Source organism: Misgurnus anguillicaudatus, chromosome 4 (genome assembly GCF_027580225.2).
Source record: "Misgurnus anguillicaudatus chromosome 4, ASM2758022v2, whole genome shotgun sequence".
Classification (NCBI taxonomy): Eukaryota; Metazoa; Chordata; class Actinopteri; order Cypriniformes; family Cobitidae; genus Misgurnus; species Misgurnus anguillicaudatus.
Window position 1 is genome coordinate 19,598,090 of NC_073340.2, and position 24,707 is coordinate 19,622,796.

Genomic DNA, 24,707 nt, shown 5'->3' on the forward strand with positions numbered 1-24,707 from the left:
AAGAATGCCGTGCTTTTGAATTGCTCTCGCGGTCTTTTGATATCATCCGCCGCTCAGCCTGGGCATCGTCACAACAAAGTCGTTCACCATTACCTATCAATAAAAATGGCTACCTATAAAAATGCTTACCTATAAAAATGCAATAGATTAAATGCTACATAATAATTGATATAATGTGTTCACGTAGCTCAGTTGATAGAGCATTGCGTTAAAAGTTTAGATGCGTTTTGGATAAAAGTACCCTGCAAATGCAAATGTAAGTACGTAAATGTAATAATGTGTATTTAATAACATCACTTAAAAAATATAATAATGCAAATTGCATTCAGGCTTGTTTGGATTGTTCAGTCATTATATGTTTAGTGTAACTTACATTTTTTGTATTAATTACTATTAACCGTGATTTTAATGGTTTTACTACACTAACTTGGTTTAGCTATGGCTTTAGAAAACCATGGTTGTCAAAACCATGATTAGTTTGTGGTTACCATTACAGTAAGCTTGTTTTTTGGTTTTAACTGTATTAACGGTAGCCTCTTTTTTTTTTTTTAAACAAACCCTCTTTGATGAAATAATTGTGATGCTTTGATAGCTTGTTAAACGTATTTGGAAATGTGGGTGCATGTTTATATCTTCATTATAAGAAATAAAAGAAAATGATGGCTTTATTTTGAAGAAATATATATTAGTATACTGGCATTCTCGTTTGAAAGCGAAATTAAAACTACACTTTATCTTAAAAGTAGCCTATTAGTAAAATAAGTTTTGTAAATAAATTAAAAGAGCCTAAATAAGTCGTGTATTTATGTTTGTACTTTTTGTATTGAATCTGATTCAGATGAATCACGAAGAGAATCGAATCAGATTAGCGAATCGACTCCTCGTAGCACTGTTTACTGTTCATAGACCAGCAGCTAGCCTTTTTCCTTTGATAAGGTGAGCTCTATTTTCTTCCTCTATGATGCGCTAGCTATCGCGACGTTTTTTTTTTTGCATGATTTAATAATTGCATTTTCCACTATCCGAATATCGCATGTAAAGAAAAGACTAAAGTAGCACAATAGATATCGAGCTCTTAGCAGATTAGCTGTCCAGCTAAACTCCTATGGATATAATGCAGTCATACATATAATGCTAGAATATTTTCTACTAAGGCCATCACTACTGTATTGACCGTGTTTTTTATCATATATTGTCATTAGAGATTATTAATAGAGATTATCTTTCAGGAAGTGTTGTTAGCTGGTCCATTTGTTTACAGACTTGCAGGTCTGCACTGAGCCTGCAGATGGATGCTTGCAGCATGTTGTGATGTAGGTACATAGTCAGGACCGTCGCCACGCAGAAGGGGGCATTTCGTTTTTATTGTGGGCACACTTTTTATGATCTATAACTGTAATAACCCGTATTTGAAATATACCAAGTTCCATATCACTGCAGAACACCAAAACACAAGGTGGTCCAACCTACATTATAAAAACAATACTTAGCAAAATATATATATATATTTGTAGAATAATAGTGTACTCACTCTCTATTAAAATTATTAAAGGCGTTGGATCTTGGAGTGAAATGTCTTAATAACTTTATCTTTACATTCATGTTGATTTTTTTATGTTTCCATGTCCACTCATGTAGATATTTGCATGTGAGGTCCTTCTCAAATGGAAACTGGATGAGCTTGATAATGGCATCAATATCGCAAAAATGTTGATGAAATATACTGTGACTAACCAAATCCACAAAATGAATAAGTTTTGTCATATATAATAAGTTCACACAATGACCATATGAATGGGGAGGGAACTGCCCCCCAATGCTCCACCTTGACAACAGGGATGTAGACAGCTAATGCAGACTTAAAGGTATAATTTTCTAAAATTTAAATTCTGTCATTATTTTCTCACTCTCATATTGTTACAAACTTGTATAAATTTCTTTGTTCTAATGAACACGAATAAAGATATTTTCAAGTATGTTTGTAACCAAACCGATCATAAGCCCCATTCACTTCCATAGTAGAAAAAAAGAAAAGTCATAAACTGGTGCTCATGAATGGTTTGGTTACAAACATTCCTTAAAGTATCTTCCTTCGTGTTCATCAGAACAAAAAAATTTATACAGGTTTGTAACAACATGAGAGTGAGTAAATAATAAGAGAGTTTTCATTTTTGGGTGAACTATCCCTTTAACATGATGACATTGCTTGTCTGTTTGATTTGTGTAGTATTGGTGCTAAATATTCAAATAGCTTGCAAATTTTCTTCCTGAAGACCTCAGTTGAAAAAGGACAATCCCATATGAAACATTTATGCGTAAGGTTTGTTTTCCTACAATTGTAAATATTACAGAATACATGATTAACAATAACAAAATTATCAAATCAAGCATATGTCGTTATGATGCCAAATATATAACACGTTTAAATTATGCACTTGTGACATTCTCTATTTCTAAAGACCCTAGATATCCATTTAAGGGTTAATTATTTTACCCTGAGAAAAAGGTTATACTCTTCACATACTGTATTTATAAACTTTTGATTTGTTATATTTATAATGCTATTACCAATATGCAGATTGTTTTACATTGATCAAAGATTGGCTGATAAATACCAGCAACCCATACATTAGTGCATCACTAATTATACCATAAAAAGGGTACATTTGTTATATCTCCCTTATGATATAGCCAATATGCAGATGTTTTAAAATTGTCCAAAAATTGTCTATTAAATATTTCCAGCTGCTACACTAAGCACACCACTTTTGTATTGACCATGTTTTCATCATATATTGTCAGTGGAGATTATAAATAGATATTCTGTTGTCTATCAGGAAGTGTTGCTAGCTAGTCCACTTGTTTACACTTGCTTGCAGGTAAAAGTGTCCAAAAATGGCTATTAAATATTGGCGGCTGCTAAATTGATCTCTAATGATAATACAGTAAAAGTAAATTAGGTGCACTCGCTGGTTTACTATATTGTCTTCTGGTTTTTACATTAATATGTTGGGTCATCTAATTCAACAAGAATGACTGGCTAATCTCAGTTTAGTAGCTTGTATCTCTGTTATATTACATGTTTTATTCAACTAAACACCTAATTTGTTCTCTCAATGACAGTTAGCAAGTTATTTGTAAAATGTGTCAATCTAATGTGCATGTAAATAGCATATGTATGTGTGTATTTTTGCCCTCACCACAGTAAGCACAAACACCCGCACACCAATTAGACACGTTGTCACTTGAGACTGTTGTTGAAGCTATCCTTGGCACTCGATCTCACTATTGCCTCCCACAGGACCGACCACTGAGTTTTTGCCCCCCTCCCTGGTCAGCCTCAGAGGGCCTGCTGTGAGATGCTGTTTTTTGTGCAGTGTATGTAACCAGCCTGGTTTTGATCTCTTTAACCTCACTCACACAGGACTGAACAAACAGACTGACACTGAAGAACATTCGGTAGCATCCACCTGGACGGACTTTCTGGTTTTCGACCCTTTGCTGGTGAGTAAAAATTTAATTTGATTTCATTTGAAGTGGGTGACTCTGGGATTCACATTTCGGCATGAATGGCTATTAAGGTGTATTTGATAGAAAAATAGCAGAGAATGTTACATGCATGGAAACTTCCCATTAATAACATTAGATTGTATAATCTATAGTACATTTCAGCTTTGAGAGAAATATTTTTGGATTTAAATATGCAAACAATATGTAAAATACACAAAGATTCATGCTTGCATTCTCTTCCTTAGCAGATCAAAGGGGTGTAAAACACAGATCAATAATCGCTACATTAGTTGCCTTCACACAGACTTTTGTGTAGAATTCACAGCTGCAGGAATCATGTGTTTGGTTTTTAATTGGAGAGCTCAGGTGGGGAGAAGAGCTTTTGGGCTCAGGGAGATGGCAGTGTGTATCGGGCCCTGCTGGGCTTCAGGAACCGCAGAGAATACAGAACTCAGCATGCATACAGCCTGACCTTATTACTTAAATGAAAGTAGTCAAACCGTTACTGTTTTGCTGTCTTTAGTGTGATTTTTTTTAAGGTTGTGTTTGGATTTTCTGTTTGCTATCTGTCCTTCCTCTTCCTCCTGGTCTCTGCAGGATAGCGGATCAGATCTTGAAACATGAGCTCTGTGGCAGTGTTGACTCAGGAGAGTTTTGCGGAGCACCGCGGTGGGCTGAAGGATATTGAGATCACAGGTATGGCAGCTAGTTAATACCTTTATCTTCATGAATTGGCTTGGCAGTGGTTATTTGTGCTGCTATATGAGTAGCTTTTTTTATTAATCACAATCATTATAAAAGCATGAAATATTTATGATGGCAAAACTCGTATTATAAAACGGGCAGTTCTGGTTCTTCATTCTGATTGGTTGAAACGCGTTCTAAGCCGTGATAAAATACACCGGTAACCCCACGGTTCAGACCGCATCACATACGTATCACTGCGCCACTGTTGCTGCGTACTGATTTATGAAAATAAACACCACAGTCTTTAATCATATTTTTAATTTGTCTACAATTGCACAATTAATGGCGATATCCAGATAAATGTCAATAAATATTGTTGAGTCATCTCGTCGATTGAGTTTATAACTCAAGTTCATACGTCCGCTATTATCCACTGGGTGGCGATCTTACCCAACTTAAACACTGACGCATTCACTGAAAACACCGTGTAGTACTGTTCATGGCTCTAAATCTGATCTCTTACAAAAGTTCTTTACAAAAATGGAATTATCTCCGCTTTTAGCTAAAAAATTTGAGAGGTGATAAGAGAACAAATGAAGGTAGGATGAAATGTTTTTTGTTTGTTTTTATTTGAAAGCGGATGGTCTGTTCTTTCATTTGATATTTTATGTTTATTTAAAGAAGATAATTTTTCTGCAAGGCATTAAAACTGGGTGGCAAAAAAAAAGTTCAGCATGCTTCCAAGCATATTTGATCATCACTTCAACAGTTGCACAATATAAATGTTAATTTATAAATTAGATGAATGGTGATTTATAAAATAAACACCATAGTCTTAAATCAAATTTTCATTGTGTCTTTGCGGCATCTCTGTTGGTTGGGAACTGCGCTCTGTTTCAGTCACACTTGATTCTGAGGAACTACTTTGTTTGGCGGAAGAGTAATATTTGTACTAATATAATTACAACTTATTTGTGTTTTATTTTATAAAATCCTGCTAACGTTATGCATATGAAGTAACAGTTTTATAAACGCAATAAACCCCTCGAAGCACTGCTTCCTGGGGTGTATTGCTTTATTTTGTACTGTTATTATTAAAAATTTGTTGTTGTGTATACGCTGTGAATCCTCCTGTAGTCGATAAATGTATAATTTAAAACTAATCTTTGAGCATCATAAATTTAATAGCATATATAATTTTTTTCCTGTGACAGTAATTTGTTCATGCTTTAAAGAAAAACACCACCGTTTTTCAATATTTCACTATGTTCTTACCTCAACTTAGACAAATTTATACATACATAACTTTTTTCAATGCGTACACTTAATCTTTGTACAGCGCGTCGTTAATGTGTTAGCATTTAGCCTAGCCCCATTTATTCCTTAGGATCCAAACAGGGATGAATTTAGAAGCCACCAACAACACTGCTATGTTTTGTAAGGAATAATTGACGACGGGCCCGACGCGAAGCGGAGTGCCGTTATACCGCAGGTGTGCATTATTTTCAAATAATTCAAAGGACCGGAGTCAATTATTCCGCTTATACCACGGTTACCACAAACATTGCTCTGTTGCCTATTTTTAAGACATTTGAAAAGTTAGGTGTGCGGTTTACAGAAAAATAATCAACACCCATAGAAAATTTCTCAGCCAATCAGAGTGCAGCATTCAGCAGACCCATGGTATAATCCTATTTGAAGTCTGTTACATGAGTAGTTACACGAGTAAGTATGGTACTTGATTTTCACCACACGCAAAAAAATACTGGAGCAATTTTAGTTTCAAAAGTGTGTTTCATGAAATAATGCATAGGTAATAGACAACATACAGTACCTTTCAAAGTAGTCTGACTTGCAAATAGCTTAACTCTTATGAACAAATTCTTTTAATGAATCAGAATCATTCAAAAAGAGTCACTCTAAGACTTGTGTAAGCTGTTTGAATGAGTCAACTGACTCACATGCTGGCTGCGTCATTTAGACCAGTTCTTGCTCTGTTACTTAATTTACAACTATTTCATTACCAACACTTTTTAATGATACACATAATAAACATTCATGAACATTTATCTAAATGAATTGTAAATAAAAAAGCAGAAATCAGTATTGAAACTAAAATATTTTTGGTTTTGTCTGTGCTTAGGTAGTGTCCCAGAAGATGAAGCATATGTACCCACCTATCTGGAAGCCTTTCCCCCATTACCGGACAAGGGTTCTCCAGGAGAAAGGACCGGAGAGCCTTCAGGTGCCTGGAGCAAAATCCGACCTATCAAATCCTCTGTCATCACTCAGGTAACAACGTGGATGGTTTGTGCAACTATAGGTCGGATAAATGTTCTTCATGCCAGGTCATATCTTCTGATCATTGACTCCCTCAATGATTAACTCCCTCCTTTGTTGCCTGTCTGCACCATTAGGTGTTCCATGTCCCTCTGGAAGAGCGGCGGTATAAAGACAACAGTCAGTTTGGTGAGGGTGAGGAGGCAAAGGTGTGCCTGGATATCATGCAGAAGACCGGGGCACACATTGAGCTTTCCCTAGCCAAGGACCAGGGTCTCTCTATCATGGTGACTGGAAAACTAGAGTCAGTTATGAAAGCAAGGAAAGAGATTGTAGCCCGATTGCAGACTCAGGTGACTCAAGCTTGTTTTGCTGTTAGGTACACTGGTACATATAGTTACACATTTGGTACCAATATGTACTTTTGAGATACTAATTTGTACTTTTGATGTACCCATTTGAATCTTTGAAGTACTAATATGAACTCTGTAGGTGCAAAGGTATACTTTTTGAAAGGGTACCAACCCAGTGACAGCTTGGGACCATTTATTGACCATTTTCTCTGACGGTGTAGTAGTAAATTATAAATGATAAATGTCTTTGTGCAGGCCTCAGCGACTGTGCTTATTCCGAAAGAACACCATCGGTTTGTGATTGGAAAGAACGGTGAGAAGTTACAGGAACTGGAGCTGAAAACAGCCACCAAGATCACTATCCCCCGCTCCGACGATCCCAACGGCAACATCCGCATCACTGGTACCAAGGAGGGCATTGAGAAAGCTCGCCATGAAATCCAGCTCATCTCTGCAGAGCAGGTAAGCATTATTGTGAGATAAAAAACAAATACTAACCAAGTACACATACTTCAAACATAAGCCTCATTGTGTCCTCTTTATAATCTCGCTGTCTGCCTTAGGATAAGCGTGCAGTGGAACGTTTATCATTTGAGAAAGCTTTTCATCCATTCATTGCTGGTGCACATAATCGACTCGTTCAAGAGCTAAGTCAAGAAACCGGGGCTCGTATAAGCATCCCACCTCCCAGCCTACCTAAAGATGAGATTGTTATCACCGGAGAAAAGGAAGCGGTCGCAATGGCAGTCGCCCGTATCCAGGCCATCTACGATGACAAGGTGATTTTGTTTTTTAAGTTACACAACACAGAAACATGCACATCCTGATATCTTTGACCTGACATTCATGACAGTCCTTTTATTTTCCACAACCAGAAGCAAAAAACGACCACAATTTCAGTCGAGGTAAAAAAGTCCCAACATAAGTACATAGTAGGCCCGAAAGGCAACACCATTCAGGAGATCTTGGAGAACACGGGGGTGTCTGTGGAGATGCCTCCTCTGGAGTCCGCCTCTGAGACCATCATCCTCAGGGGCGAACCTGATAAGCTGGGACCAGCCCTCACACAGGTGTACGCCAAGGTCAGAAGATGGATATATGAAAGCTATTTAGCTATTTTTTTAAAGAAAACCTGCATAGGAAGCTGTTTACAGAGCGTTTTTTTGTGTTTCGCAGGCTAAAAGTGCAATAGTGGTGGAGGTGATTGCTCCGGCCTGGCTCCATCGATTCATTATTGGAAAGAAAGGACAGAACATCGGCCGCATTACACAGCAGTTACCTAAAGTAGGGAAAGTAAAATTATTTTTGTCTCTAGATGAAACATGCTACGTATTTACACTGTCAGAAAAATAGTCAAAAAATGCTGCCTAGCTGTCCCTGGGGCTGTACGCTTTGAAAAAGTACATTTTTGCATCTAAAGAGTTTATGGGTCAATGACGTGAAGTATTTTGTGTCCGTATGGTTCAATTAAATGTAAAAGGGTTATAATTTCTAAATAGATTTGCAGATTACTTGCATACATTCTCTTTTTTTGAGGACCAAGTCTAAAATTTCTGGGGGTTTTTTTCATTTTGAAAGAATATTCGGGGGATAATTGCAAAAATGTCAATGTGGTGTAACCGGTCTGTGTCAGTTGGTGTAACTAGTATTTTTTAAATGAAAATATATTCATAAAAAATGTGGAATAAAATATAATAATCTAGTTTAGTGTAATTTTTACATAAATTTTTACATCATTTGTCAAAGATTATTTAGAAAACAGAGCTGTTTTCACTCAGCATATGTCAGGACAAATATTACAAAACTTATTAAAATTTACATTTAGAAATAACTAATAAAATAATATTTTAAAATGATTTTTTTATTACGCTTACATGCCATCAAGATGGATAAAATATTTAATATTTTTCATTCTTTGGCACAATTGGCGGTTACACCATTTGACATTTTCAGCTCCATTCAATCTTAACTTTCATAAAAATGGTGCAAATGTAATTTATTATTGCATTAACACACAATGGGGCGGTTTCCCGGACCAGGATTAGCCAAATCCAGGACTAGGCCTTAGTTTAATTAGGAAATATAACTAGTTTTAACAAACATGCCTCACTAAAAACATTACCTGTGTGCATTTTGAGGCAAAACAAAGGGCACTGATGTATTTTAACATATGTAAGTGCAAGTTGTTTTCAGTTTGGAGAGCTCTTAAAAGTGTTTAAGTCTAGGACTAGTCTAATCCCTGTCCGGGAATCCGCCCCTATGTGCATTAAAATAAACCTGATGCGTGGTTTTAAAACAAGTTTTTTTTAAAGATTTATGAATTTCTCATCTTGCTAAACCGTTTTTCTCACTGAACCTTATATTATTACCCCAAAGGTACCAAAGGTATTGGTGCCAAATGTATACATATCTACATCTAAATGAAACATATTAGGTCTTTTTCATGGGTCCTTGCCCCAGTGACAGCTACAGTAAGGACAATTTTTTGCTTTTTTCTGACAGTATAAAATATTGTATTGTCTAAACTATCATTTCCAATTATGAATAAATAATGTGTATGTATGTTATAATATTCCCACATAATTTTATCCTCAAAACTCTATATTAAAATTTTTCCAAGGCAGCATTTGTGGCCTCATTTATGTGATATTGTGTCCTCACTAGGTGCATATAGAGTTTACTGATGGAGAGGAACGTATCAGTCTGGAGGGTCCAACAAAGGAGGTAGAACAAGCCCAAGCTCAGATGCAGGAGATCATCAGAGACCTGGTCAGAGAACCATCATATCTCTCATTAACAGTTCAAGAAAAACATAAGATTAAGCTATGTATGATAAGAACTAAATCTGAATCACATAACCATAAGCTTTTTGATGTTTAGTTTGCAGCTTTAAACTGTATTTTTGAAATGTAAGAATATGATTTTGTTTGTTTAGATGGCAAAAATGGACTATGCAGAAATTAACATTGACCAGCGGTTTCACAGACATCTCATTGGCAAAAATGGAGCCAACAGTAAGTTAAAACCTCTTCTGCATCATTTGGATAGTAAAAACAGGAACACGGGATCTGACACAGCTAGAGAAAATTAACAGGAAAAACAGGGAATCTGACACAGCTAGAGACATTTTTGTTTGAATAGTCAAATTTTGGTTTCACACCTTATTAGATTAAAGGCAGCACTAGATTGTCTACATGCAACAGTTGCAAATGTTCTCCTCCCTATTCAAATATCCTATATATGAAGAGTTTGGTTCCAAAACGCATAAAATCCATTTTGACAATTTTCGGCAAAAACGTGTTTTCTATACCAAGAAAGTGACAAGATGAAAACCACTATTTTCTGTTACAAACTTTCACATAGCATCTTTAGGTTATAATAACATTAAAAAATTCAAATCCATAAATCCATGATTTTCAAAGATTTATTATAAAAACGAATAATTTTTTCCACAAAATGAAATAAATCCATGACAAGGTTTTTTCCAAAATGCTATAAATCTATTGAATCAATGTATAAATGTGCGTTCATCTTTTCCATTTTATATTCATTTAGTTGACTAGTGGTATACACTGATTTAAAAAAAAACATTAATGGCATTAATCAAAACACTTACTTTGTGATATTAAGAACACTGTCATTGCTGAGGATATACTTGGGATGTCGTCGCTTAACATTTTTCACAGCGATCAGCTGTAAAATGTTTTGGTCCTGCTTGATTTTCGTTGACTTCGAGTAAAATAATGTAAAGTTTTTCATAAGATCCCCTGGGGTCAATGTGTTAGCATCACAGAAACTTAATGCTGTCTCTCGAGTGCCTCTCGCGTATGGCTTACGTTTCTTTCCTGTCACAGAAAACCACCACAGGTTTATCAATGCCATCAAAAGTATTATTTTGTTTTTGTTTGTTTGTTGATCACGAAGTACAAAGTAGATGAGGAAAACGAAGATTCCGTGTACTCAACGCGCCGCCATTGTTTGTTTACATTGCGTGGAATGGTGCGCTGTAATTTGTGGAGCGGATTTATTGCGTTCTGTAGAAATGGTGGAGTGGAGTTTATCGCGTTTTGGGAAAAAATGGAGAAAATATGACAGAATAACACGACGAATATTGTATTTTGCATAAAATTAAGAATTTACTTTTAAATAACTGACCTGATATAATACTGATTTTGGCTGTAAAAAATGGCGTTTATCGGGTTTTGGAACCAAACTCTTCATATATTCCTCGGTCATTATCATCACAGATCTTCACATGACTATTGTTTATTTTCCAATTTGTCCCATTATATTACCTTATCCAATCAAATCTGTTCAAAAAGGATCCATATAGTTTTTAACAGAGAAGTTTGATTTATTGATAAATGAAGCATTTGGTGCTCTTCCCAGTAAATCGCATAAAGGAGCAGTATAAGGTGTCAGTAAGGATTCCTCAGGACTCTGAACACTGCGGTCTGGTTCGTATAGAGGGTGATCCTCAGGGAGTACAGCTCGCTCGCAAGGAACTAATGGACATGGCCCAGCGTATGGTGAGACAGTTATTTGTCATAGGGGTCATTTTTTTATATTTAAATAAGCTTTCCATTGATGTATGTTTTTTAAAGATAGAACACATTTAGCCGAGATACAACTATTTGAAAATCTGAAATATGAGGGTGCAAAAACTCAAAATATTAAAAATATTGCTTTTAAAGTTGTCCAAATTAAGTCCTTATCAACACTAATGATAAATACATTTTTGATAGATATTTTTCAAAATATCTTAATGGAACATGATCTTTACTTAATATCCTAATGATTTTTGGCATAAAAGAAAAAAAAACTATAATTTTGACACATACAGTGTGTTGTTGGCTGTTTTTACAAATATACTTGTGTTGGTTTTGTGGTCCAGGGTCACATATACACAATATTGCCAAAAGTTTTGGGACACCCCTCCAAATCATTGAATTCAGGTGCTTGGCCCCTTATTGTGCTTTTTCATTGCATTCCCACGGTTTAGTTCGGGTCAGCTCACCTCACTTCGGCTTGGTTAGCTTTTCCATCGAGTTAAGTAGCACTTCGGAGTATGAGGGATTATAGGCGTGTCGTTATATTTGCCCTGCCTCCTGCTGTGACATCATACAAGTGAGAGCATTGTTGAAATGCTTTATTCCCATATATTCATTTATTTCTCAGTCCGCCACAAAATTAAAATTAACCATCACAAATAGATGTTTGCACATTGCATTTATCACTACCTCTGTCTTACATGACAGTTTCTGTACAAACACCCGTGGCGTCAGTCGACGGGCTCCCCCTAGCCTCATTTAAGTTGCATTTAAGCATATATGCGGATGTGCACGTCACGAATGTGCTGCCACAAACTGCAAGTATGGTATGGTGTTCCTGATTGTCAACCTGTGGATGTTTTTCATCGCTAAAAGGGAGTTTGGGAACTTACAGCAAGGCACAGATGACAACAGGTTTAATTGAGACAGCGCAAGCTAGCACGAAGGTAAAGCTGATCTTTTACATTATAGGGATGACGCTGGTAGTGACGATTCTCTCAGACCAATCAGTGATCTTCAGTGTTTTCGCGTCAACTTTTTTGGTATCAGCTCAACCCAGTAGAACATCTGTGGGATAAATTAGAGCGAGGCCTTATCGTCCAACATCAGTGTCTGACCTAACAAGTGTGATTTTAGAAGAATTGTCAAAAATTCCCATAAACACACTCCTAAACATTGTTGAAAGTCTTTCAAAAAGAGATGAAGAAGTTATCGCTGCAAACGGTGGGCCAACTTCATATTAAGCCCTATGGATTAAAGGAATAGTCCATTTTCTTAAAAGAAAAATCCAGATAATTTACTCACCACCATGTCATCCAAAATGTTCATGTCTTTCTTTGTTCAGTCGAGAAGAAATTATGTTTTTTGGGGAAAACATTGCAGGATTTTTCTCGTTTTGATGGACTTTGGTGGACACCAACACTTGACACTTAACTCAGCATGTGGCAGTTTTTTTCAGCGGAGTTTCAGGGGACTATAGACGATCCCAAACGAAGCATAAGGGTCTTGTCTAGCGAAACGATTGTCATTTTTGACAAGAAAAATAAAAAATATGCACTTTTAAACCACAACTTTTCGTCTAGGTCCGGTCCAGCGTGACCTAACGTAAATGCGTAGTGACGTAGAGAGGTCACATGTTACATATATAAAATGCACATTTGCGGACCATTGTAAACAATAAAGTGACACAAAGACATTAATTAGTATCATTCCACATACAACAACGTTGGAATGGTCCTCTTTCAACACACTTGTAAACACTGGGGCGGAGTTTCGCATTCTTCCTCTGTGACCTCTTGACGTATTGCGTGAGGTCACGCTGACGCTTTCAGGATAAGAAAGACCCTTATGCCTCGTTTGGGATCGTTTATAGTCCTTTGAAACTCTGTTGAAAAAAACTGTTACGTGTTGAGTTAAGTGTTGGTGTCTATTAAAGTCCATTAAAATGAGAAAAATCCTGCAATGTTTCTTCAAAAAACAATTTCTTCTGGACTGAACAAAGAAAGACATCAACATTTTGGATGACATGGTGGTGAGTAAATTATCTGGATTTTTATTTTAAGAAAATGGACTATTCCTTTAAGAATGGGATGTCATTCAGGTTCATGTGCATATAAAGGCAGGTGTCCCAATACTTCTTGGCAATATAGTGTATCTAAACTTTCTTTTGGTAAATGTAAATTTGTCATTGCACTCTACAGTTCTGGATGGGTATCAGTGTCCATGTCTGGAGGGGGTGACGCTGTCCTTCAGAGTTTAGGTCCAACCCTGCTGGACACCTGATTGTTTCCCATCATTTTGCAATCGTATTTTTAAAGCCATTTTTCAGGCATAATTCTACCTCTGGCATCTGTGGCACTCTAGGAAAATGAACGAACGAAGGATCTGATAATAGAGCAGAAATTTCACCGTACAATCATTGGTCAGAAAGGAGACAAGATCAAAGAAGTGAGGGACAAGTTTCCTGAGGTAACTACAGCTTTATGTGTTTTGTATGTGTTTTATTATACGAGGTTGTAGATTTTATAGTTACTAGACATTAGCAGATATAATCATTTGAGCTGACCACATTGCACACATTTTGAAATATACCGCTTAATGTTAAATTTGATTTTGGATGCCTTTGGTCTTACTTTTACAGGTCATTATCATTTTTCCTGATCAGCAACAGAAAAGCGACATAGTGCAGCTCCGGGGGCCCAAAAACGAAGTAGAGAAATGTGCAAAGTTTCTGCAGAAACTCATCGCTGAGCTGGTACTTTCCATCTATATTTCCGCTTACAGAAATTACCTGCTATCAGTTACTACAAGTTCACATATGGGTGATTCTCACAAAACCATTGAAACACCACGGCACTAATGATGTTAGCTTTAAAATGTGTAATATAGTAACATTAAAAAGCATCAGAATTAACACAATACTGTGTTCTACCTTGCACAATGTGTGATTTCAACATAAGAATTTATAATTGTAAATTTTATCTCATTTTCTGCTGAAATTCTCATTACCGCAATTTGTCCGGCTGTGTTTGAACATGCGTTATGTTGTAATTTAATCAAATTAACACAAAAATATTAAGAAAAAAAATAAATGGATGTTTTGCTAGACTACTTGAGATGACAGAAAAAATATTTACTGAATATTCATGTATAATAATAATGAAGAAAAATTAGGAAAATGATGTGTCCATGCCTGATGTTCTCATCCTCCGCAACACTTTTTGAGAACAATTTAAGCACACATACAGAATTTTAATAAAGTTTGATTTTGAGTGACCAAGCACATGGACCAGTTACTTCAAGATGGCTACCAGGTAAGATCATTTTTTTACAGTTAATTTGAAATATTGTCTTGTCAGAATGCTTACACGACATTTTGATTATCATTACCGCAACAGATGCTTATTAAATGTTAATTTAATTAATAGAAGCATAATACTTTGATTTTAAATGCATGTGCAGAATCTCCAAATTATGTTCTTTCAGGTTTGTCATGTCATTTTGAAAATATGTCAGTGTTATTGTTTTCTGACTGTTGCGGTAATGAGATTTTTTAGGACTAATTTTTTAAATTATGTTACAAAAAGTGTTAAATGATAAGTAAAAGTTTTTAAATTAATGTTCCCATTTACTCCAGACTTTGTTTTAATGTATGGTGGGGAAAAAAGTAAATTTAAGCAATTTTTAAATTTTCATGCTTGACATTTTTAAAACCAAGTTTTCGTGAGAATCACCCATATAGACCACATATTACCTGCTCTTTACATACCTTGTTGACAGCTTACAGTTTTTCTGTGTTGTTTTCACACAAAGCTAGTTAAGAAAGTGTTTCGTTTCGAAAGATATTTGACTTTGACTTTCAGTATGTAATACTATGTTTCTCCTGTTATCAGGTTGAGAACAGCTTTTCAATATCTGTACCCATCCCCAAACAGTTTCACAAAAACATCATTGGCAAAGGAGGTGCCAACATCAAAAAAGTGAGGAGATTTTTGTTCTTCTAAGCTCATCGTGTCTGTTTTGTTACCTAAAACATTGTGCTAATGGTGACTTTGTCATTATGAGAGAATTTTTGCTATGTGTTTCTGTATAGATACGTGAGGAGACCAACACAAAGATCGACCTTCCAACAGAGAACAGCAACTCGGAGATGATTGTAATCACGGGGAAGAAGAGCAACTGTGAAACTGCACGTGACAGAGTCCTGAGTATAAAGAAAGAGCTTGTAAGAAAAACAAAATGCTGGAGAGCAGTGATGTTATTCTCGGTCTTTCTTTCTTTTCTTCTCATACTTTAACTTGGTCTTCCCAGGCCAACCACAAGGAAACAGAAGTTTCCATCCCAGCCAAGCTTCATAACTCTCTGATCGGATCGAAGGGCAGTCTGGTGCGGTCAGTGATGGAAGATTGTGGTGGTGTCCACATCCACTTCCCTGCAGAGGGCTCGGGGTTGGACAAGGTCACCATTCGCGGTCCTGCAGAAGAAGTGGAGCGAGCAAAGAGACAGTTATTGCAGCTGGCGGAAGAGAAGGTGAATTAAAGTTATTTAGAAAAAAAACCCACGCAAACTTTTACCCAGTATTTAAAAAATGCCAGATTTTATTGGTAATGCTGAATAACCACATTTAGAGATTTAGGGGTGGTTTCCAAGATAGGGATTATGTTTGAGCTGCCTTAAATCTTGCCTGACATATCTCAACACAAGTCATTTTTTTCGTAAGGTATGTTTGTAAAACCCTGTCCGGGAAACTGTCCCTTAGAGTATATGTAATATATTCAAATGCCCCTGCAGTCACTTTGTGTACCTCAATATTGAGTAAACAAGAATAGGAAGATCATTGTTATTGTAAAATTCTCTACAATATGTGGGACATTTGTCTTTTTACCCACCAGCAAGTCAGCAACTTCTCAGTGGAGCTTCAGGCCAAACCCGAGTACCACAAGTTCCTGATAGGACGTGGAGGAGCTAACATCCGTCGCGTGCGAGATCGAACCGGAGCGCGGATTATCTTCCCCTCGCCAGACGAGCCAGATCAGGAGCGTATTACCATCGTGGGAAAAGAGGAGGCCGTACAGCTCGCCCAGAAAGAGCTGGAGATCCTCATCAAAAATCTGGTAAGACAAAAGCTGTGTATTTAAAAACAGCACTTTTTCTTTAAAGGGAAATTCCACTTTTTTTTTTTAATATTCTCATTTTCCAGCTCCGCTGGAGTTAAATATTTGATTTTTACCGTTTTGTAATCCATTCAGCTGATCTCCGTGTCTGGCTGTACCATTTTTAGCATAGCTTAGCACAATCCATTGAATCTGATTAGACCATTAGCATCGCGCTAAAAAAAAACCCAGAGTTTCAATATTTTTCCTATTTAAAACTTGACTCTTCTGAAGTTACATCGCGTACTAAGACAGACGGAAAATTAAAAGTTGCCATTTTCTAGCAGCCGAAAATAGTCTCCTTAGTAACTTTTAATAACAGGGGACTATTTTTGGGCACTGCGTAATATCATTGCGCCTCCTGCAGCCATGTTACTGCAGCAAAGTGCTTGGTTATTACGCCAGAATGAGAGTATAGTTCCTAGCCATATCTGCCTAGAAAATTGCAACTTTTGATTTTCTGTCGGTCTTAATACACGATGTAACTACAGACGTGTCAAGTCTTAAATAGGAAAAATATCGAAACGCTTTGATTATTTTTAAGCGTGATGCTAATGGTCTAATCAGATTCAATGGATTGTGCTAAGCTATGCTAAAAGTGGTAACGCCAGACCCGGAGATCATCTGAATGGATTCCAAAACGGTAAAAATCAAATGTTTAACTCTAGCAGAGCTGGAAAATGAGCATATTTTCTAAAAAAGTGAGTGTCCCTTTAACTTCAAGCTTTTTGATTCAAGCTTATATGTCCTTATCTTTTTACTCCGTTTATGATGATGTCATCTGCAACAGGACGATGTCATTGAGGACACTATGGTCGTGGACCCCCGGCATCATCGTCATTTCGTCTGTCGCAGAGGGCAGGTGCTGAGAGAGTTGGCTGAGGAGTATGGTGGCGTAGCCGTTAGCTTCCCGCGCACGGGCAGTTGCAGCGACAGCATCACCATCAAAGGACCCAGAGATTGTGTGGACGCTGCTAAGAAGCGCATTCAGGAGATCGTCCGAGATCTGGTGAGTTTTGGAATCGGTCTGGGTGACTGGTTATATACTTATTGTTTTGTTGGGACGTAATGATACCTTCATTATATGTTAGCATTACTATTTATCCTAATACGTGTTGTCGTGTTGCCCTGGCTCACAGGCACGCATAACTTATAAAAGACCTATAAAAGCCATGTGACCAATCTTATCACTTTATGAAAATCCTGAGGGTGCGCACAAAAATTCAAACAGATACCCTCCGACAGCAACTGACATGCAGCATTTTATGCATTTAAGAGCCCTCCAAAACATCTGAGCACTGGCATGGGCTTATATGCCGCTTGCAAGTTATTATTATTATTTTTTTGTTAAAATACTTTTGAATGAGCAGTAAAGATCTGAAACATTTGATACTCATTGGCTGCTGGTATGTCAATCAGGAGTCGCAGGTGAGCATGGAGATGGTGATTCCCCAGCGCTACCACAGGGCCGTCATGGGACCCAAAGGTTGCAAGATACAGCAAATAACACGAGAGTATGAAGTCCAAATCAAATTTCCAGACAGAGATGAGTCTGCAGGTCTCAATAAAAATTTATTCGCTTTATTTATTTATTTCCGTTTATTGACAACATGTTATATAAGCTTCAGTGCTTGTTGTCGTTGTGGATGGCAGCTCAGGAACCTGTGTCTCAAGAGAACGGAGATACGGACATCATCCCCCGGAAGTGTGACATCATCACCGTGACAGGACAGGCGGAAAAGTGTGACCTGGCTCGTGCTGCCTTGCTCGTAAGGAATTTATTTGCACATCCTTAGTTGTCTTGTTTTTCTTACTATACTATACTATACTTAGTATCCTCTTCCTGTAACACTCAAGGCACTGGTTCCTGTGACGGTTGATGTTCAGGTTTCCTATGACCTTCACCGTTACATCATAGGACAGAAAGGAAGCGGAATAAGAAAGATGATGGAGGACTATGAGGTATCTGATCCAAACCTGGATTCTTTTCATTCAACATTCAAGCTGCAATTCAAGCTTATAGCTTGTCTGCATTGTGCCATCATAGGTGAATATTTGGGTTCCTCAGCCTGAACAACAGTCAGATATCATAAAGATCACAGGCCAGGTGACAAGTGTGGAGCGGGCCAGACATGGGCTGCTGGAGAGAGTCAAAGAACTGCAGGCCGAACAGGAGGATCGGGTACTGCATGAAAGCACTTTAAACTTCAATTTTCATGTAAAACCAACATAAAAAACGTGTACATTTGTTTAAATGATGAATCTTTTTGCTTATAGGCTTTACGAAGCTTTAGGCTGACGCTCTCTGTAGATCCCAAATATCACCCTAAAATAATAGGTCGTAAAGGAACTGTAATTTCCCAAATACGCAAAGACTACGATGTGAACGTGCAGTTCCCAGACAAGAACGACGAACAGCAGGTGCGTATTCCCGTAACGCTGTTGTGTCTTGAAGGCAGAACGAGACATTTCCTCATGCTTATCTCAAACAGGTTCTTCATTCATTCTTTGGCTCTTTTTGTAAGTCATACCTAGCATACCTTTCATCTGATTTGATCTCTACCTGTCTGTCTTTCTGCCTCTAGAATATAATAGTGATTTCTGGGTATGAGAGGAACGCTCATGAGGCCAGGGAGGCTATAGAGCAGCTGGTGGCCTCCCTGGAAGAAATGGTAAGTGAGGACATCCGGCTGGACCGGCGGGTCCACGCTCGCATCATCGGAGCACGTGGCAAGGCCATCAGGAAGGTCATGGAGGAGTTTAAAGTAAGAGCATCTTGTATACATTGACACAAGCATAAAATATAATTCCTTTTAAGTAGTGTTTTCTTTGATATATAGGTGAAAAAAGACAAAATGGACTATATTATTATTTAATACACCGAAATATATACAGTAGGGATCAAAAGTGAACAGTTGACATCTATGCCCTTTATTCAAAATGATTATGTCATTATAGATGCATTAAAAAGATTTATATATGTTGCATTGGTGTGGAGTATAAACTAAGCTCAGTTTTGAGAAGAATAAAAAAGACAAAAACATATCAAGGGGTGAGACCCAGAAGAGGGTATGTGACATTTTGGGTAAAAGTGGAGATATATATCAAATGAAAGCTCTTGATGAGCTCTTTCCTAATCAATTATGAAATTGACCTAAAGGATTATTAGGAACACCATACTAATACTTTGTTTGACCCCCTTTCGCCTTCAGAACTGCTTTAATTCTGCGTGGCATTGATTCAACAAGGTGCTGAAAGCATTCTTTAGAAATGTTGGCCCATATTGATAGGATAGCATCTTGCAGTTGATGGAGATTTGTGGGATGCACATCCAGGGCATGAAGCTCCCATTCCACCACATCCCAAAGATGCTTTATTGGGTTGAGATCTGGTGACTGTGGGGGCCATTTTAGTACAGTGAACTCATTGTCATGTTAAAGGAACTAATTTGAAATGATTCGAGCTTTGTGACATGGTGCATTATCCTGCTGGAAGTAGCTTAGGTAGGCCGTGACATTTAAATGATCCCCAATTGGCACTAAGGGGCCTAAAGTGTGCCAAGAAAACATCCCCCACACCATTATACCATTGCATTATTGAGAAATTGAACAGGTGTTCCTAATAATCCTTTAGGTGAGTGTGTATGTGCATATATATATATATATATAAGATCAGTGCAAAATGCTTTTTAATTAAGGCCGCTCAAACACGCATGTTAGTCTGGGACTAGGATAAGCCCTGTCCGGTAAATCGTCCCCTATAAATGTAGTGTTTTGTCCATATTGTACCATACACCTCATATTTTAATGGTTTAATCTAACCTCATTACAGTAAATATCCCTCCATACATCGTGTTTTTTACTGTTGTATTAGGATCTTATACAATATATGGCAAAGAAGGCTTATTAATTATATTTTTGATTGCAGGTTGATATACGGTTTCCTCAGCCAGGTTCTGAAGATCCAAACAAGGTTACCATCACAGGTCTACCAGAAAATGTTGATAATGCCATTGACCATTTACTTAACTTGGAGGAAGAATATGTGAGTGTATCTAGTGAAAATCTTTCATTCTGGATAGATAAAATTTGTTGGTCCTTTGATGGTTTACATTGAAACATTGTTTCTGTCTCTTAGATGTTGACCGTCACAGAGACTGAGACTATGGCAGCTTATATGAAGCCTCCATCCAAGACGATGGGGACAGGAGGGAATGAAGATGATAAAGCCCTTGCTAAAGGCTTTGTTGTACGGGACGCCCCCTGGAATGCACAGGGAAACAAGGTTATAGATCATTTGATATAAAAATTGACCGAACATGGGGAACTTTGCTAAATGCCTAAATGGAAATGTAATATACAATGCAGACTCTTTAAAGCCACAACATGTAGATTTTCCCCACTATAGGTCGCTTTTAAAAAAAGCTTAATCATGTTCTTGGATGAGGTAATGAATGAATGTTTTATTAGCTATACATTTAATCACATTATCTTATTCCATTGTAATGAATTAGCTGCATGGCACAACACCTGCACATTAGATGCTGTATATAGATGCGTTTGTCCACTCGTGTTGACATAGTTTCTACAACCGGAAAATCACTAAAAATGCAACAAGAACAAGGGAGACGTATTTTCCAGACTATAAGTCACACTTTTTTCATAGTTTGGCGGGTTCTGGAACTTATAGTCAGGTGCGACTTGTACGTCAAAATAATTTCATATGATCCAAGAGAAACCATTATCGTTTACCGCCGCGAGAGTCTGCTCTATGCTGCTTTTGTATTTATGTAATTCAATGGATTCAGTGATGTGGAATGACTTCAGGACCTTTTTGAACTTGATTTGGCTTGTTGTGTTAATTTAGACTATTCAGCCTCCCAGGTATGTTCAGTATGCTATTGTGTATCGTTTATGTTACTTAAACATGTACGGTTACCTATTCAGCCTGCTGTTCTGTGCTATTGTTTAGTTGAATAACTTGCCTTTCCAGATTACATTTCTGTTCTTTGGCTTGGATTTTGTGAAATCATTTTCTAAATAAATGCGACGAATAGTTCAGTGCAACTTGTATATGTTTTTTACTCTTCAAAACGCATTTTAGACTGATGCGACTTATACGCCGGAAAATGCTGTATTTAAAATAGGGCTGCATAACAATTTATTGCGAATTTTTTGTGTATTGTGTATAATAATTATGTATATAAATATACACGTATGCATTTCTTTAAAAAAAATTATTGTGTGTATATACATTTTTATATTTATACATAATTTATATTATATATAAATACTTGTATATCAGTGCGCAGGTTGATCCGAAATGAGCGAGTGCGTCATGAGTTCCTAATAATTACGAGTTATTTTTAATGATATTCGGGTCGCGGTCTGTCGGGTTGTTTGAAATAAAGATGCAAATGAACTATTTTAAACAATTACTACTTTAAAAAAAAATGCGGGCCAGGGAGCGGGTCGCGTACAATATTTATTTTTAATTTTTTTGCTGTCCGAATTGCGAGTGGGTTAGTTGAAAACGTCGGTCGGGTGCAGGTTGTTTATACATTGACCCGCGAATCACTGTTATATACTATAATTTATATTATATATATATAATTATATTATATATAAATGTTTAGTTGCGATTAGTTGTTATGAAGCCCTAATTTAAAACGGGAATTTCTCTGGATTTACAAATCTTTGGGAACTTTAGGGATACTGTAAGTACACAACTGCATTAAATATATCACACTGTGCAGGTGGTTTCTGGATTTTTTATTACAAAAATCTTACATATTGTGGCTTTAATCCAAAGCGACTAGCAAAAGTAAGGAAAGAGAAAAGCAAAAAAGAGGCAATAGGATGGGAAGTGCTATACAAAGTTGTTTTCAGCTTACAAATTTCCAATGTTTCTTACAAAGGGCATAATGATACGAATGAATTAATGGGAGAAAAATGTAACAGCATGCAAATCAGATTTAGATTTATACTTAGTTCCTGCATGTGTTCAAGAAATATTAAATGTGTATGCATTTTTCCACTCTTGATAAATTAAACTACATTGTTTTTACATTAAACCCAACATCTAAAATGCAAAACAATGAAATCGATCTGGATGAACTGTTGTCAGCATCCTTGTAATCGTGGATTTCTTCCTTCTTTGTGCCTTCCAGGCACCTGACATGAGCAGTGCAGAAGAGTTCCCTACGTTCGGAGCTGGAATAGCACCAAAACAGACGTCTGCTTGGGGACCAAAAAAATGAATAGACATTTTCTGACTTGATGTCTCTCCAGAGCTCACCATCTCTTTAGTACTTGAAAATGAGAACATTTCGTGTTTTTTGATCTTGTCTTTCTCCTGGTGCCCTTGAAGGATCACCTCCGTCTTCAACTTCCTTTGCCTGAACATTACTTAACATTTTTGGATAGATGTTTTTAACCCTTTCCTCTCTACAGATGGTCACACTTCAGCTAGAACATCAAGTAGCAGTGTCCTCATCCACCTGTTGTTTGTAAAATAGTCAATTTGAAGATGGGTGACTTGGATGGTCAGGTGACCAGTGGAGAGCACTGGTATACATTTATTTCTTGAACCATTTATGGCAAGAGGACCCCTAGTTCACTGTGTATGAGTTTATTTTTGAAATCCTTGATAGTTTTTACAGTTTTTAAATGTGCACTCTGCAGCAGCCTTTATTATGTACTGTAAAAAAAAGATTCAGATGCACTTACAAAACTCTCAATACTCGAGGCTGATCAATACTGAACTTTTGTTTATATTTATATTTTTTGTATTTATTAGTCTATTTATATGCCTGTTATTTATCGACTTTGCTCAATGACTGATTACATTTTTAGGTATTTTATTTTGTGCTATGCTTGTTTTTTGTGCTTTTTAAGTTGTTTTCCGTGTGGTCCAGTTTTTTCAAAGACTTCTTTGTGTGATTTCTGTTCATTGAAGTCAAAGGTTTATGAGGGGATTTGCAGTTCACATGTAAAGTTAGTAGTTTTTACAGTTCATCAGCAGGTTTGTGGTTAAGATGGCATAAAGTTGCATTTTTTCAAGACAAAACTGTAAGTGGGAATATTAAATCAGTTTTTAGAGTCAAAACAATTCATTTACTCATTGTTTTATAGTATATGATAGAAAAAAGCCCTAGATATGTAGCATAAAGCCAAACACTTAGCAGTGTTTAAACATAAGTTTTGATGGAAGGTTGAAAGATTGTTATGCGCTAAAAATATGGAAAGCTCACCTGTGATTGTTTACACAAAAACATGTTTGTCATGAATGCAAATTGCTGGTTCTCAATTTGCAATTTTTATTTAAATTTTGATGTCTCTTTTAATAAGGGTCACTTTGTGTCCTTGACTAGTGGAGTCCTGTGAGTTTAATTGTTGTATGAGCATATGCTTGTGTACGTGACCGAGTGAGGAACCATCCACAAACAACCGAAGACAGAAACACTATTGGCCTTAAGATGTTATTGCCATAAGATATTTTTACCGAGATTTGATGACATTGATATGCAATACTGCAATAACATGTCAGTTGATTTTTTAACATGTCAGTGGCTTTCCTACTCCAAATAAAAACTCATTTAGAAGAAATAGAATTTGCCTTTTTATCAATTTTAAATGAAATCGAGAAAAAAATTGAAAAACAGGCCTGGGTTCATTGTAAAATTAGTCAAAAGCTTATTGTAGGACCATTAAAGGGATAGTTCACCCGAAAATGAAAATTCTGTTATCATTAACTCAGCCTCAAGTTGTTCTAAACTTGTATGAATTTCTTTATTCTGTTGAACACAAAAGAAGGTATTTTGATAAATGATGGTAAGCAAACAGTTAACGGTACCCATTGACTTCCATAGTAGGAATAACAAATACTATGGAAGTCAATGGGTACAGTCTACTAACAGTATTTTCATTTTTGGGTGAACTATCCCTTTAAAGGCGGAAGGGCACGATTTCTGAAAGCCAATGTTGATATTTGAAATCACCTAAACAAACACGCCCCTACCCCAATAGAATCTGGACCATCTCTTGATAGACCCGCCCTACACATATGCAACCCAGGCAATGGTGTCTTAGTAGACACACCCCTTACTGCTGATTGGCTACAAGTGTGTTTTGGTAATTGGTCTGACTCCATCTTCCAAAGCGTTTTTCAAAAAT

General features: G+C 36.8%; 1 protein-coding gene across 2 annotated transcripts; it reads left to right on the forward strand.

Annotated features, from left to right (window-relative positions):
* The first annotated feature begins 231 nt into the window (after positions 1 to 231).
* Positions 232 to 24,145, forward strand: hdlbpb (high density lipoprotein binding protein b). 2 transcript variants are annotated; one of them, XM_055176375.2, is made up of 28 exons: positions 232 to 256; positions 3,425 to 3,504; positions 4,108 to 4,206; positions 6,341 to 6,489; positions 6,615 to 6,830; positions 7,086 to 7,292; positions 7,394 to 7,609; positions 7,706 to 7,912; positions 8,007 to 8,114; positions 9,495 to 9,599; positions 9,766 to 9,844; positions 11,220 to 11,359; positions 13,745 to 13,849; positions 14,022 to 14,135; positions 15,274 to 15,360; positions 15,474 to 15,605; positions 15,692 to 15,910; positions 16,273 to 16,494; positions 17,324 to 17,542; positions 17,953 to 18,091; positions 18,187 to 18,302; positions 18,391 to 18,495; positions 18,581 to 18,715; positions 18,811 to 18,954; positions 19,119 to 19,298; positions 20,461 to 20,577; positions 20,671 to 20,817; positions 22,703 to 24,145. In XM_055176375.2, the coding sequence occupies exons 3-28, from the start codon at positions 4,131 to 4,133 to the stop codon at positions 22,790 to 22,792; spliced, it is 3,774 nt and encodes a 1,257-aa protein (XP_055032350.2). In that variant the 5' UTR covers positions 232 to 256; positions 3,425 to 3,504; positions 4,108 to 4,130; the 3' UTR covers positions 22,793 to 24,145. The 2 variants fall into 2 exon arrangements, with proteins under 2 accessions (XP_055032350.2, XP_055032349.2); XM_055176374.2 differs by lacking the exon at positions 232 to 256 and adding an exon at positions 857 to 936.
* The last annotated feature ends 562 nt before the right edge of the window (positions 24,146 to 24,707 follow it).

Coding starts and splice junctions, on each gene's coding strand:
- hdlbpb (XM_055176375.2), top strand. CDS start 4,131: ATGAGCTCTGTGGCAGTGTTGACTCAGGAGAGTTTTGCGGAGCACCGC. Junction 18,303..18,390: donor TGGCTCGTGCTGCCTTGCTC/GTAAGGAATTTA, acceptor GTAACACTCAAG/GCACTGGTTCCTGTGACGGT. Junction 18,716..18,810: donor AGGCCGAACAGGAGGATCGG/GTACTGCATGAA, acceptor TTTTGCTTATAG/GCTTTACGAAGCTTTAGGCT.